Raw genomic sequence first — 14819 nt, 5'->3', positions numbered from 1 at the left:
CGGACCCACTCTATGGGCCCCCTCTCCACGTCAATGGGAAGCTGGGTCAGAAGAAATGCCCAAGAGCTTGGGGAAGGTTACTGCAACAAACTCCATAAGGGCTTTGCCCTTCACTGTTTCAGGCACTCCCACAATACGCAGATTATTGTGGCTACTTCTATTTTTCAAGGGTCTCTCGACCCTATCTAGAAGATATTGGTTCTGCTTTAATACTTGTTTGAGTGATAAACCGCTCCTGACTGCCTATCTTCCAATTCTGAGATGCGGCCCTCAGCCGCTGAAAGGTGGGATGAAAATTGCCCTCACTTCACTAGGGTGAAATGGTCTCCAGGGTGAGGTCCTTGGGTGGATCAGGGGATAGTGTATGTCCACGTGAGACAAGATTTTCTCTCCACTGTTTTGGATTTATGGCTCATGTTAACAGGTTGATTAGGAGAGAGCTTCTGGAAGTACTGGTCAACTCTCATGGGAGTAGTAGATGATAGGGTAGCAGAGTGGTGTCTGCTTTTGGAGATTAAAATGGTGCTTCACCATGTAATCTGATTGTGTGTTTACTAGTACTGAGTCAGTATTAAGGGTGATGCTATAATCCAGGGGTAGCACACATGTTAGGGATGATGTAGTGCTCAAGTGAGCAGCAGTCCTCAGGCAGCCCTGCGGTCAGTCTTTTAGCTCCCTGACAGTTAGGGGGTATAAGCGGTCCGAGTCAATATTGCAGCCAACATGGCGGGTGTAATTCCGCAGCACAACCGGGGCTAAGCTGGTGTTGAGCCCTTCATAGCAGCAGTCAGCTGGCATTATCCGACCTCAGGTCTCCCAGCAAGACACAATTGTGGATAAGCGAGGACGGCAGGCAGAGGCTAAGTCAAAAATAGCCAGGGCTTTTTTTTTCAGGTATTAGTGGAGCTCTTGTCTCTTGCTGTCTGTCCGGCCAGTCCACCCACCGGAAGTCCTATGATTATGATTTATTATTAGTATTAGTGGTTATTTGTAGAGCACCACAGATTCCGCAGCGCTAATCGATCTAACTCTATGTAACTGTAATTTTGAATGTATTTTGTGTTTGTTTAGATGCAACTTTTTGGTAACGCATTATCGTCTACGCAAGGTTTTCAGTCACGGTATCCTCACAAGTGCAAAATGTGATTGCTCTCTTGCAATCGCGTTTACTTTTACTTGTAATACAAGCGGTATTTTAATTGTGTGCAAAAAGCTGAAAAAAGAGGAAATCGCGCCACTTGTAATCTAGCTCATAATATCAAGGATATGCTTTTGAAATTCTACATTTAAAATATTCATATTATGTACATAGTTAAATAAATATTTTACTGTGAAAATGCCAGGCTATGCCTGGGAATATTGTGTGACTGTACATTGGCTAGTTTCTCATTATATGCTTCAAATGTTATTACGTGCACGTTTGTATACACAAGTCAGTATTCATTATGTATGTAAGTAAAGAAATGCATAGTGGTGCAGATGTGTATCAGTATGTACTTTGTGTTTCTATATTTTAATACATTTGTTATAAAAGCCACAGTGCTTGTGCCTCTTGCAATGAATACTTATTTAGACAGGTGTATGCTTCTGGCAATGTATGAGTTTGTGTGTTTATGACTGTATGTCAGTCTTTGTACAGAAGTGAGTAATTGCAGTTGTGTGCATGGGTTTGGCTGTAATGTATATGTGGCTGTTACTGTGTGTGTACCTCTGATAGTATGCAAAATAGTAAATGTAAGCATTTGTATGGGCAGTGTGTGTGTATCTATCTATATATACACACACACACACACATACACACATATATTTATATATACACACATACAGTATATATATATATATATATATATATAGATATATATATATATATATATATGTGTGTGTGTGTGTGTGAGAGAGATTGTTTTAGTCATTCCCATTGCTAGTTGGTGCATACAATCCAGCACATAGCCATATAATCTGTATAGTATAAACAATGACAGTACAATGGGTTGTACTAAAGAGCTCAGTGACTTTACGCGGGGCATGTCAAACTCGCAGACTGTGGCCACTGCAAAGCACTCACTATAGAGTTCCAAACTGAATCTGGAAGCAACATCAGCACAAGAACTGTACATCGTAACCTTCATAAATTGTGTTTCTAAGGCCAAACAGCTGTACAACAAGCATCAAACCAACATGTGCAACACCAAAACGTCAGCTGAAGCAGTGGATTCTGGAGCAGTGGAAATGTGTTCTCTGGCATGCTGATTCATGCTTCCCTCGCTGGCGGTCTGATGGTGTCATGTGGGCGTGGGTGAATGTAAGGAGAACTCTATCTAACGGAATGCATGGTGTGCACTGAGATGGAATAATGGTTTGGGGCTGTTTTGCAGTGATTGGCCAAGGGCCACTTAGTTCCTGTGAAAAAGAGAGAGCGGGGAGAGAGAGAGAGCGAGAGCAGGAGAAAGAAAGAGAGAGAGAAAAGAGAGAGAGAAAGAGAAAGAGAGAGAGAAGAGAGAGAGAAAGAAAGAGAGAGAGAAAGAGAGAGAGAGGAGAGAGAGAGAGAGATGTGCGTGTGTCTGTGTATTAATTGTGTATTAAAAAAAAGATTGTAAGTAAATATTAGTATATAACCACATACTCATGAGATACACTGACCTGTAGTGAACACAGTGTAAATGGGCAGAGCTTTTGCTCTCCTCTTGCACTGACAGAATGGTCACAGTGTATTCAGTGCTTTCCAGCAATCCCTCAAGACGAATCCAGCTGTCCTCAGCATCTACAATCAGCTCCTGATAAAAGAAAATGAAAAAAATAATTTCAAATTAAACATATAATCATTAAAGGAACAGTCTGGTCAAAATTAAACTTTCATGATTCAGATAGGGGCATGCAATATTAAACAACTTTCCAATTTACTTTTATCATTACATTTGACTTGTTCTCTTGGTATTCTTTGCTGAAAGCTAAACCAAGGTAAATTCATATGCTAATTCCTAAGCCCTTGAATGCCACCTCTTATCTCAGCGCATTTTGACAGTTTTCACAGCTAAACAGCGCTAGTTCGTATAGGGCCATATAGATTAGAAATTGTGCTTACTCCTGTGGAGTTATTCCATGAGTCCATACTGATTAGCTAAATTGCAAGTCTGTCAAAAGAACTGAGATAAGGGGTCCGTCTGCAGAGGCTTTGATACAAGGTAATCACATATCTAAAAAGTGTATTAATATAACAGTGTTGGTTATGCAAAACTTGGGAATGGGTAATAAAGGAATTATCTATTTTTTAAACAATAAACATTTTCAAGTAAATTATCTTAACAGTCATAAGGTAGCAAAATTATTTTTTAAGTGGGACGGACTAGTAATTCATGGCTTTCATATGATTTAGAGGCTACATACTATGTCTATTACTGCTGCCTGCTCGCTAGTTTTTAGTTTCTTAATGCTTACATGGCGGCTCTCGTTGGCTGATTTATATGCCAGAATATAGTTTTCAATAGCTGTGATCGGTGGTTGCCAGGAGATCAGAGCACTTGTTCTTGACACCTCTGAAGCTGTGAAATTTCTAGGTGGATCCAGATCTATGACAGAAAAAAAGAAATGTGTACTTTGTATTAGATTCTCTGATGGTTAAGAAATGGTTTTGATATGAAATAAATAGGATCTTGGCACAATTAGAATAAAACAAATTCCTCATTAACTGTTTGTGTGACATATGTGGTTTTTTTCCCATGGGAAGTACTAGAGTTAACGCTAACCCACAAAAGATCTTTGTAAACAGATGCAGATACAATTCCAAACCATGGTTACCTTCGGAATACATCACAAAAGTTTGGAAGTATAAACTAGCTTTAAAAATCACGTACCAAAGCAGAGATACTGTAGAAGAGTTTTAAATACAGGGCAGTCCCTAGGTTACGAACAAGATAGGTTCTGTTGGGTTGATTCTTAAGTTGAAATTTGTATGTAAGTTGGAACAGGCACTTTTTTTTAGGTGAAACTCTAGCCAAACATTTTTGTAGTTTTTGATAGCATAGGGAAAAAGTTTTGTTTTGCTATCTGTGCCCCTGTTCAGCAAATTTCACAACACTTTTTGTCCTTCTGACAATTGGATTTTGAGTAGTTTGGGTAATCCTGGAAAGAAGGATTGGCGATAAAGCTCTATTTTCCTCCGTTTGCAAGTACGAGTTGTATTTAAGTTGGATGTCTGTAGAGGCCGGGGGAACTGCCTGTGCACTGATTGTAGTCTCACATAGATTTTTGTAAGTTGTTTCCTCCTCTTTTTGAAAACACTTTTTTAAGTTTGATCCCTTGTTCCAACATTAAGAGTGTTTTAGTAAAATCGGTATTTGTTTTCTAACTCAATAGTCAGAAGCAGAATGGTGAAAGGAACTTGTTAGACACTAGTATTCTGCTATCATATATTATTATAGGTGTTGAGAAACTGCTCTGATACGTAGTAGGTGAAAAGTTAGTAGAATGAGAATTAGACCTTTTACCTAATAAGACTCAAAAGAAATTGTATTGTTACTTCATGCAACCTGCTTAGGACCAAAACAAAAGGCCACTTCTCCATTCTTCTTGGTCACCTTTACCTTCATTAAATCCGTTGCTCACTCTGACTTTAATGTGACATCTATATTGCTTTGTATCTTCTTTCTAACTGGTTTATAGATTCATAATCGAGCACATTTCCTCTCCATTGCCATGTGCAGTGCCGAGCCTCACTTCTATGTCCTTAATTTTTTCTGTTTACTCATGTTGACAAATTATCTTAATCTGGATTTTAATAAGAGATGACACCTTTAAACCATCTTTTAGACCAAGCTTCGCACTTTCTGACCTAATCTTTTAACTAAGCACTTATCTGATATCTCTTTGTACTGCTTCTCATGACTGTATGAGAAACATCTCATAGACACAGATATTACATATACCCCCTTCTATCACAACTCAGCTCTGATACCTGCCATAATGTAGATTCCATAAAATTCCACGGTTTTGTATTAATTTCTGCTCCCTACTTTTTTCCTCTACACAATAATGCCGCATTCTCCCAATGCCTCCCTTTCTAATGCCCAGCCAATACTCTCAAATCATCTCACATCTTGACTTTTGTAACCCCCTTACTATCTGAACTTCCACTAACTCTACTCTATTCCTCCAATTCATTTAAATTATTGTGAGTCATCCACCTCCATCATCATTTTGCATTGGTTACCTTCACTCTGCTCAATCCCTTCCCTGTCTTTACATATTGATAATCTTGACCTTAGCCTACAAAGCCTGTATGCTCATCCAACAACTTACTCCTTTTCTCTTTATCATTTAGCTCTTCCTGTGCCTACCTACCTATGAACTCCCTACCTACAAGACTTTTCCCATGTGGACCCTATGTGGGCACAATTCTTCCTCACTCTTCGAGACTCTTCCACCAATCTTTATTCATTGTAAACCATCCTATTTAGATGAACATATAAATAAACCCCACCGATTTGCTCCTCACTGAGCTTCACTACATTCCACATCCTATCCTCACTATAAGCAGACTACCACCAGCCATGCAATAACTTAGGGCTAGATTAAAAATTGGAGGCGCAATAGGTTTTGCGCTAGCGCAATAGTGTTTTTTGCAAGCCATTTTTATTGCACTGATATTACAAGTGGAGCAAAATCCTTACAGTGATCTCAAAGCAGTGGTAAACTCTTTTCCCAAAACTAAAAAGTTTCACAAAACACTTCAAAAGTACATTACAAGTACACATACACTCATATTAACACTGTCTGATAAAAAAATATTATTAAAAATATTGCACATAAAAGTTATAAAGGGCTCAAAGATTGGAGATCTCGGGCGTTAGAATAAAAAGGCAGGCAAATTGCTTTAACATTAAGACATATACATTGCTAAAGATGTATTTGTATATGTGTGCTTATATATATATATATTATATATATACATATACACATATACACACACACTCACCAGCCACCTGTTTCAATTGCTTGGTAAACACAAATTGCTAATCAGCCAATAACATGGCAGCAACTCAATGCATTGCAGCTGAAGATCAAGACCGAGCATCAGAATGGGGAAGAAAGGGTATTGTAAGAGGGACAGGTCTAGTCCAAAATAGAACTTTCATGATTTAGATAGGGCATGTCATTTTAAACAACTTTCCAATTTACTTTTATTACCAATTTTTTCTTTGTTCTCTTGATATTCTTAGTTTGAAAGAAGGGGTCATATGCTAATTTCTAGAACTTGAAGGGCCGCCTCTAACCTGAATACATTTTGACAGTTTGTTACCACTAGAGGTGGTAGTTCATGTGTGTCATAAAGATAACACTGTGCTCACGCACGGGGGAGTAACCTAGGAGTCAGCACTGATTGGCTAAAATGCAAGGTCTGTCAAAAGAACTGAAATAAGGGGGGCTGTTTGCAGAGGCATAGAGTACAAGGGTAATTACAGAGATAAAACTTGTATTATTATAACTGTGTTGGGTTATGCAAAACTACAGAATGGGTAATAAAAGGGATTATCTATTATTTAAAACAATAAAAATTCTGGTGTAGACTGTCCCTTTAAGTGACTTTGAACGTGGCAATGTTGTTGGGTGCCAGAGACGCGCTGGTCTGAGTAGTTCAAAAACTGCTGATTCTATTGGGATTTTCACAGCACAACCATCTCTAGGGTTTATAGAGAATGGTCCGAAAAAGAGAAAATATCCAGTTAGCAACAGATGTTGTGGACAAAAAGATGCCTTGTTGATGTCAGAGGCCAGAGGATAATGGACAGACTGGTTCGAGATGATATAAAGGCAAAAGGGAAACTAAAATAACCACTCGTTACAACCAAGGGATGCATAATAACCATCTAATGAATGCACAACACAGTTGAACCTTGAAGCAGATGGGATACAGCAGCAGCAGAACACACCGGCTGCCACTCCTGTCAGCTAAGAACAGGAAACCGATGGCGACAATTGGCACCAGGGCTCACCAAAATGGACAATAGAAGATTGGAAAAATATGGCCTGGTCTGATGAGTCTCGATTTCAGCTGCGACATTCAGATGGTATGATCAGAATTTGGGTGTAAACAACATGAAGGCATGGGATCCATCCTGCCTTGTATCCACGGTTCAACAAGCTGCTGGTGGTGTGTAATGGTGTGGGGGGATTATTTTCTTGGCACACTCTGGACCCCTTAGTACCAATTGAGCATCGTTTAAAACATCACAGGCCTACCTGAGTATTGTTGCTGACCATGTCCATACCCTTTATGACTACAGTGTACCCAACTTCTAAAGGGCAACTTCTAGCAGGATAATGCACCATGTCACAAAGCTCAAATCATCTCAAACTGGTTTCTTGAACATAAAAATGAGTTCACTGTTCTCCAATGGCCTCCACAGTCATCAGATCTAATCTAATAGAACCGACAAATCTGCAGCAACTGCGTGATGCTATCATGTCACTATGGATAAAAAATCTCTGAGGAATGTTTCCAACACCTTGTTGAATCTATGCCACGAATAATTAAGGCAATTCTGAAGGCAAAAGGGGGTCCTACCCGATACTACCAGGTTTACCTAATAAAGTGGCGAGCGAGAGTGTATTGTTATATATATATATATATATATATATAGTGGTTTATACATGTGTACATACTGTATATATTAATGTATTTATATGTGTATATATGTATTTGCAGTCATATATACACATATAAAAGCATTACTATATATGTACACATATCTAGGCATATATATAAGTGCATTATATCCCTTTGCCATTAAGTAGATTAAAACATGATAAAACATATTTATGAAATATTCCAAATTAATAAAGATTTTAACTATGTATTTACTGTAAATATTTAACGTTTCCTAATGTAGAATATGCTATGTTTGCGTGATGGTTGTCTTTTTCAAAAACAAATTCTCAATTGACTTCTATGGGGAATGCGAAAAGCGATGGCGCAATCTCGTGTTGAAGGTTTATTCTTACATTTTTTTTTCTCCATTGATTTCTATGGGGGAATATATGCACGCACAGGTGGAAAAACTTAAGTTAGGATCTTCTCGCTATTCGGGTAAAAAATAATACCAAGACACTTGTAATCTAGCTCTATATCTCTTGTCCATTATCACCCTCAATTAAAGATTGGCTTTGTTTTCACAATATATTTATTGTGTATGTGTATCATGTTTAGAGTATTTTCACCTCATATAAATTAAACATAATAATAATAACAAAAATAATAAATAGCAAAAACAACAGTAATTATATATTTTTTCTTTAACTCAGACTCTGTACCTCTAGTCTAAATATTACAAATAATTGTAAATGTTACAGTTCTCTTATTCACTACATACCTCTTTTAATCCATTTAATCCATTCATCAGTGAACCTTGAAAACAACAGCATTCAGAAAAAATATTTTATTTTATATTCAGAAATAATCATTAAGCTGCATTATCTTTACGCCTTGATAAGCTATAGTCAAGCTTGCTTAATAGACTTTATATTTGTTTGGAAAACAAATGTTATTTTGCTGTCATTTGTTACTAAGAAGGATGTCATTTAAAATGTCTGTTTTTATCTATGTATCAGGGTATTTTACTTCCTATTTCCATGCTGTCACTCTACGGAGGGGGACATTCTTCAACGTTTACTAGTTCTTTAAGGGGAATTATATCAATATATCTTAAAATGTATTACGATATTTAAAAAAAAAAAAAAAAATGTCCCTATGAAAAATAAATACATATTATGCTTTCAGGGAGTATCACATATCACTGTCCAGTAACAAACATGGAAGCTGCCCTTATAACCCAGTGCATGATTAGTTTTAACTTAGAATTAAAATTTTAAGCAGCTTTTACATTAACAGTTTTTAAAGGCAAAAACATAAATAAATACTGTATTGATTATTCAGCGCGTTAAAAGTATTTGTTGCGTGAAATTTTTTTAAATAAAAATCTGTCTAAATTAACATTGAACTAATACTGCAGTATTGGTTTTGTACTGGCTAATACGAACAAATGCCTCTCCTTTATTGGTGGTGAGGGACACTCCTCTGCAAGTGTGGCAAGAAAACATTGATTTATTTATAAAAAAAATAAAAAATTGTTATTTTACACAAATGTCCTTGGGCAGGAGAGCCTGGATTAACCCTTCCTTTACGCGTGAGCAGGAATAGGTAACATCGCTAAGGCAGTAGAGATGGCAAGCAGAACTGTGCAGTAACCTCTGGTGGAAACAAACCCCTTACAGGGCGAAGGAGGATGGGGAACTCGGGAAAACTGCATATGTAGGAACAGGATCTAGGGAACACACCTCACTGGACGAAGAGTCCTCAGAGGCGGATGGCTCAGTGGTCTCCTAACATCTCAACATTGGTTTGATGAGAACACTCTATTGCGGCATACGGAACATAATTGAGAGGGCTGGATTACCCGGGCCTCCTCATAATATACACAGGTATCAAATTCTGTATCGGAGGGATCCCCCTCTAAAATATCACAATCCTCTATAAATCGTCTATATCAGATTATAGAAAAGGAAAAACGACAGGCACCGTATACCCCCCAATGGCTGGGGCACTCACCACCTCCTAGGACCCAGACAGATAGAGAAGATGCTCCTCTCTGCAGACACCCGGTCAGGAATCGGAAGCGGGAGGAAAACGTGACCAATCCCAGTCACATGGTGCTCATGCAGGACCTGCCCCCTGCTAAGGAAAAGCATGCCAGCTTAATATAAAGAAACTGTGGCAGCTCTTTAAAATGAAAATAACCTGTACATTGATTAAAAAACCCCACTGTTCAATAATCCCCCTCCAGGAGATATTAACCCTTGATTCCATAAAGATAAAGGAGTTCCACTGTGACCCTGTCTTCTATCATTAACATGTGTGTAAAATAATAAAAACGATCTTATCGGAATCTATGCCATTGGGAATAGAAACATGGTCCTTCAAGTTTGACAATTTGTAGCAGCGCTTCTGACATGGACTTGAGTGAAGAAAGCAGGCAGTGAAACTCGTCAACGCTAATTGCTTAGTAGCTGTTAATATAAGTCTGGATAGTTTCACAAAAAGACTCTCCCTGCATCTCCAGACTCTAACTTTCATCAATGCTCTCACTGAGAGGCTGACAAGACTACTTAAAAGTACTCCAGTCCCATCTCGAAAAGAGTAATACCCTCCATAAGGACTACTTACTAAATCTTCTGACACTTCTCTGCCAACCTCCTGTAACGAAAGGCAAAGAATGACTGGGGGATGGGGGAAGTGGGGGAGGTATTTAAGCCTTTGGCTGGGGTATCTTTGCCTCCTCCTGTGGCCAGGTTCTGTATTCCCACAAATAAGAAATGAAGCTGTGGACTCTCCTCATATTAAGAAGGAAATTTACATTGTGGTCTATAGGAATATAGACTGCAATGTAACATCCCACTCCCACCAAGTTTAAAGCCCCCAAAAAGCCTAGGGCAGTTTTTTTTTATTATTTAAAAAAAAATGCTACATTATTTTAAATAAAAAAAACTATAATGTCCTTTATTTTAAGCGCATTTAGGGCACTTTTAGAAAATTAGTCAGAGATCTAATCTCTGATTAATTTTCAGATCGCTAATTGCTAGCGCGGTAGCAATAACCAGCCACTTGTAATGGCTGGTTAATTATTGCGCTCTATCGCAAACAGGCGGCTCCACTTGTAATATATCCCTTTATATGTACATTTTTTGCAATGCAGGAAATAATTGCTAATAAATATATATAGAGCAATAGACCTTAACCTAAAACTAACCAAACAATAGCCCCTGTTTAATCTATCCAAAGCAGACAGCAGCAGCAACAGAATAAAGTTATACAGAGATAGCAAAGTATTTTTGATTATTTATTTAAGAAGTATGTGACAAATCTGACAAATCTATGATTATAATGTTTTTGTCTTTGATCAAATCTTCAGAGAATAATTATTTTATTTTCTAAACAACCCTTTTTACTTTGCTTTCTTTTTCCTTAAATATGAATCTCATTTCTCTCATGAGAATTATAAATACATTACTTCTGCATTAAAGTGAATGAGAATAATCTGCTGTATTAACAAATCTTTTTTTTTTCTTCTTTATATGATAGTTATAGATCAGCACAATTCTGTCATTTCAACACCCTGCAGGTTAGGTTAAATCTATGGTTTACACTATTATTGTAACTGATTTGGCTAATACATTTTTGTATACTAAATATGGTTTTATGTTTACTGTTTTGGATTAAAAAAACTTGAATCTGTTAATTTCTGCTGCCAGATTGAATGGTATAAAAAGCTTTGTCATTAAGATGAATGACAAAGGGCTAGATTTACTAATCACCAGATGGACATCTCCGCACCATTCTGCAAGGGCAGAACTGAAAAATCAGACCAGCCCTGGAAAAGTTTTAAGACCGGCCCCAGCCCTGCCTCCACCCCCCTACCTTGATAAGGGCCTTTAGAAAATGTGCTTCACATGTGCACAAGGCTCGCTCCATGACCTCCTTGACCAAGGATGTGGTCCTACGGCGAAGTCCTGATAACCCGGCGGGCAATCCAGCACTGCTGTCCACCTGGCATTGAGGTAAGCTTGAAGCAATGCGCTGCCCGCATTTAACATTGCACACTTTGCCTCGTGTGCCAGGTGAGGACGGAGCAGGGGCTGTCAATCTCCCCGTCAGAGAAGTCCGGAGGTATTGAGGATCACCACTTTACAGTTGGCATAGTGGGTTAAGAAGCAGTGGTCTTAAATGGTTTAGCAATGGTTTAGCAATGGTTTACATGGTTTAGCAATGTTTACATGGTTTAGCAATGGTTTAGCAATGGTTTACATGGTTTAGCAATGTTTACATTGCTAGTGTTAAAATGGAGCTGTAAAAGCATTAATAAGTTTCAATTCTATTTACAGCTTCTTTTTTGTTGCAGGTTTACAAATACATAAATATTTCATCAGCTGTTATGTGTAAACCTCCCCCCATTTTCATTGGTAAGTTTTAGGAGAAAATTAGCATCTTTGACTATGTTGCTAAGCAACTCTGACACTAGAGTATAAAATACTTACTTTTTACAGGTGACCTTCACCTGTAATCAAACCAGCTATACAAAATGTAAATGAAAATATTTGATTTACATCTATGTCATACACATATGTTTAGTTAATAAATTACTATTTAAGATTTTTAATATCTTCTTTAAATAACTATGGATTCCTTATTACATTAACATATATTATTTCAGGATTATTTTTTTTTCTATTCAGATTTTATTTGTTACCAACACACACACACATATATATATATACACACACACAAATTAAATAAAATAATTCTTAAAGGGACAGTCTAGTCAAATTAAACAATCATGATTGAGATAGGGCATGCAATTTTATACGACTTTCCTATTTACTTTTATCATCAATTTTGCTTTGTTCTTTTGGTTGTTCTTTGGTTGAAAGCTAAATGTAGGTAGGCTCATATGCTAATCTCTAGGCTCTTGAAGGCCACCTCTTATCTCAGTGCATTTTGACAGTTTTTCACAACTAGACAGTGCTAGTGTGCCATATAGATAACATTGTGCTCACTCCCATAGAGTTAAGTGTGAGTCAGCACTGAATATCTAAAATGCAAGTCTGTCAAAGAGATTAAACACATTCGGTCTAGATTTAGAGTTCTGCGGCCAAAGGGGTGCATTAGCTACGCATTGCTTTTTTTCCCCCCGCACCTTTTAAATACCGCTGGTATTTAGAGTTCACAGAATGGCTGCGTTAGGCTCCAAAAAAGGGGAGCGTAGAGCATATTTACCGCCACTACAACTCTCGATACCAGCGTTGCTTACGGACGCAGCCACCTTAAAAAACGTGCTTTGTGCATGATTCCCCCATAGAAAACAATGGGGCAGTTTGAGCTGAAAAAAAAACCTAACACCTGCAAAAAAGCAGCGTTCAGCTCCTAACGCAGCCCCATTGTTTACTATGGGGAAACACTTCCTACGTCTGCACCTAACACCCTAACATGTACCCCGAGTCTAAACACCCCTAACCTTACACTTATTAACCCTTAATCTGCCGCCCCCCGCTATCGCTGACCCCTGCATATTATTATTAACCCCTAATCTGCCGCTCTGTACACCGCCGCAACCTACATTATACCTATGTACCCCTAATCTGCTGCCCCTAACACCTCCGACCCCTATATTATATTTATTAACCCCTAATCTGCCGCCCCCGCTATCGTTAATACATTTATTAGAGTAGCGGTGAGGAGTAGCGGTGAGATCCGGTCGGCAGATTAGGGGTTAATTATTGTAGGTAGGTGGAGGCGACGTTGGGGGCGGCAGATTAGGGGTTAATAAATATAATATAGGGGTCGGCGGTGTTAGGGGCAGCAGATTAGGGGTACATAGGGATAACGTAGGTTGCGGGCAGTGTGCGGTCGGTAGATTAGGGGTTAATAATTGTAGGTGGCGGCAACGTTAGGGGCGGTAGATTAGGGGTTAATAAATATTATGTAGGTGTCGGCGGTATTAGGGGCAGCAGATTAGGGGTACATAGGGATGACGTAGGTGGCGGCGGTGTGCGGTCGGCAGATTAGGGGTTAAAAAATTTTAATAGAGTGGCGGCGATGTGGGGGGACCTCGGTTTAGGGGTACATAGGTAGTTTATGGGTGTTAGTGTACTTTAGAGCACAGTAGTTAAGAGCTTTATAAACCAGCGTTAGCCCAGAAAGCTCTTAACTACTGACTTTTTTCTGCGGCTGGAGATTTGTCGTTAGATTTCTAACGCTCACTTCAGCCAAGACTCTAAATACCAGCGTTAGAAAGATCCCATTGAAAAGATAGGATACGCAAATGGCGTATGGGGATCTGCGGTATGGAAAAGTCGCAGCTGGAAAGTGAGCGATAGACCCTTTCCTGACTGACTCTAAATACCAGCGGTAGCCCAAAACCAGCGTTAGGAGCCTCTAACGCTGGTTTTGACGGCTACCGCCAAACTCTAAATCTAGCCGATAGTTAAAGAGCTAGCTGAAAACATCTGGTGAGCCAATAACAATAGACAAATATTTATAGCCATCAATTACCTAGCTCCAATTAGTGAAGGATATGTACATACATTTTGCTCAGCAAAGGACTACAAGAGAAGAAATTAAATTTAAAACAGAAGTAAATATAAAAAGGTCTTAAAATGGTGTGCTCTATTTGAATCATGCAAGCTTTTTTTTCTTTCCTTTCCCTTTAATTAATAAATGAATACATACAAAGATAATGACCCTTAAAGTAATTGTAATTTTTTATGAATTAGTACCTGGTTTTTAAAAATACTATTAAAAACAGGGGGCACTTTTATTTCTGAAAGTTTACATTGCAGCGTATATTTACAAATACTTACCTTTCTCTTGAGCAAAGCCAGATCGCTTATCCCCCGCCCGCTTCTCATGCTGTACTACTTACACAGCAATGACAAAACCGGCTTCCTCCAATCACGGCGTGGCCTCACGAGATGGAAGCTCTGGGGGGAAAACAATAATTGGAGAAAGCCGGTTTCGTCATTAGTGACGTAAGTACAGAAGAACTGCGGGCGGGGGATCGGCGATCCGGCTTTGGTCAAGAGAAAGGTAAATATTTGTAAATAAAAACTTTAATGAATGAGTCCCCCTGTTTTTAATAGTATTTTTAAAAAACAGGCACTAATTCATGAAAATAAGCTGTTCCTTAAAATTGGATGCCAAGTGAATTAAACAAATTTGATAATAGAAGTAAATTGGAAAGTGGTTTAAAATTGTATGTTCTGTCTGAATCATG

At 38.4% G+C, this 14819-nt stretch overlaps 1 protein-coding gene across 1 annotated transcript in view; it reads right to left on the bottom strand.

Annotated features, from left to right (window-relative positions):
* TNR (tenascin R) overlaps window positions 1-14819 on the bottom strand; it is a 1235916-nt gene that overhangs the window by 71009 nt on the left and 1150088 nt on the right. The window contains 3 exon segments of the mRNA XM_053693306.1: window positions 2641-2662; window positions 2664-2774; window positions 3436-3566. Of these exon segments, the coding sequence (XP_053549281.1) occupies window positions 2641-2662; window positions 2664-2774; window positions 3436-3566 (264 nt within the window).

Source organism: Bombina bombina, chromosome 10, assembly GCF_027579735.1.
Source record: "Bombina bombina isolate aBomBom1 chromosome 10, aBomBom1.pri, whole genome shotgun sequence".
In the NCBI taxonomy this organism is placed as follows: domain Eukaryota; kingdom Metazoa; phylum Chordata; class Amphibia; order Anura; family Bombinatoridae; genus Bombina; species Bombina bombina.
The sequence above is the reverse complement of the archived record's forward strand: the minus strand, read 5'-3'. Positions and strand labels throughout refer to the sequence as shown.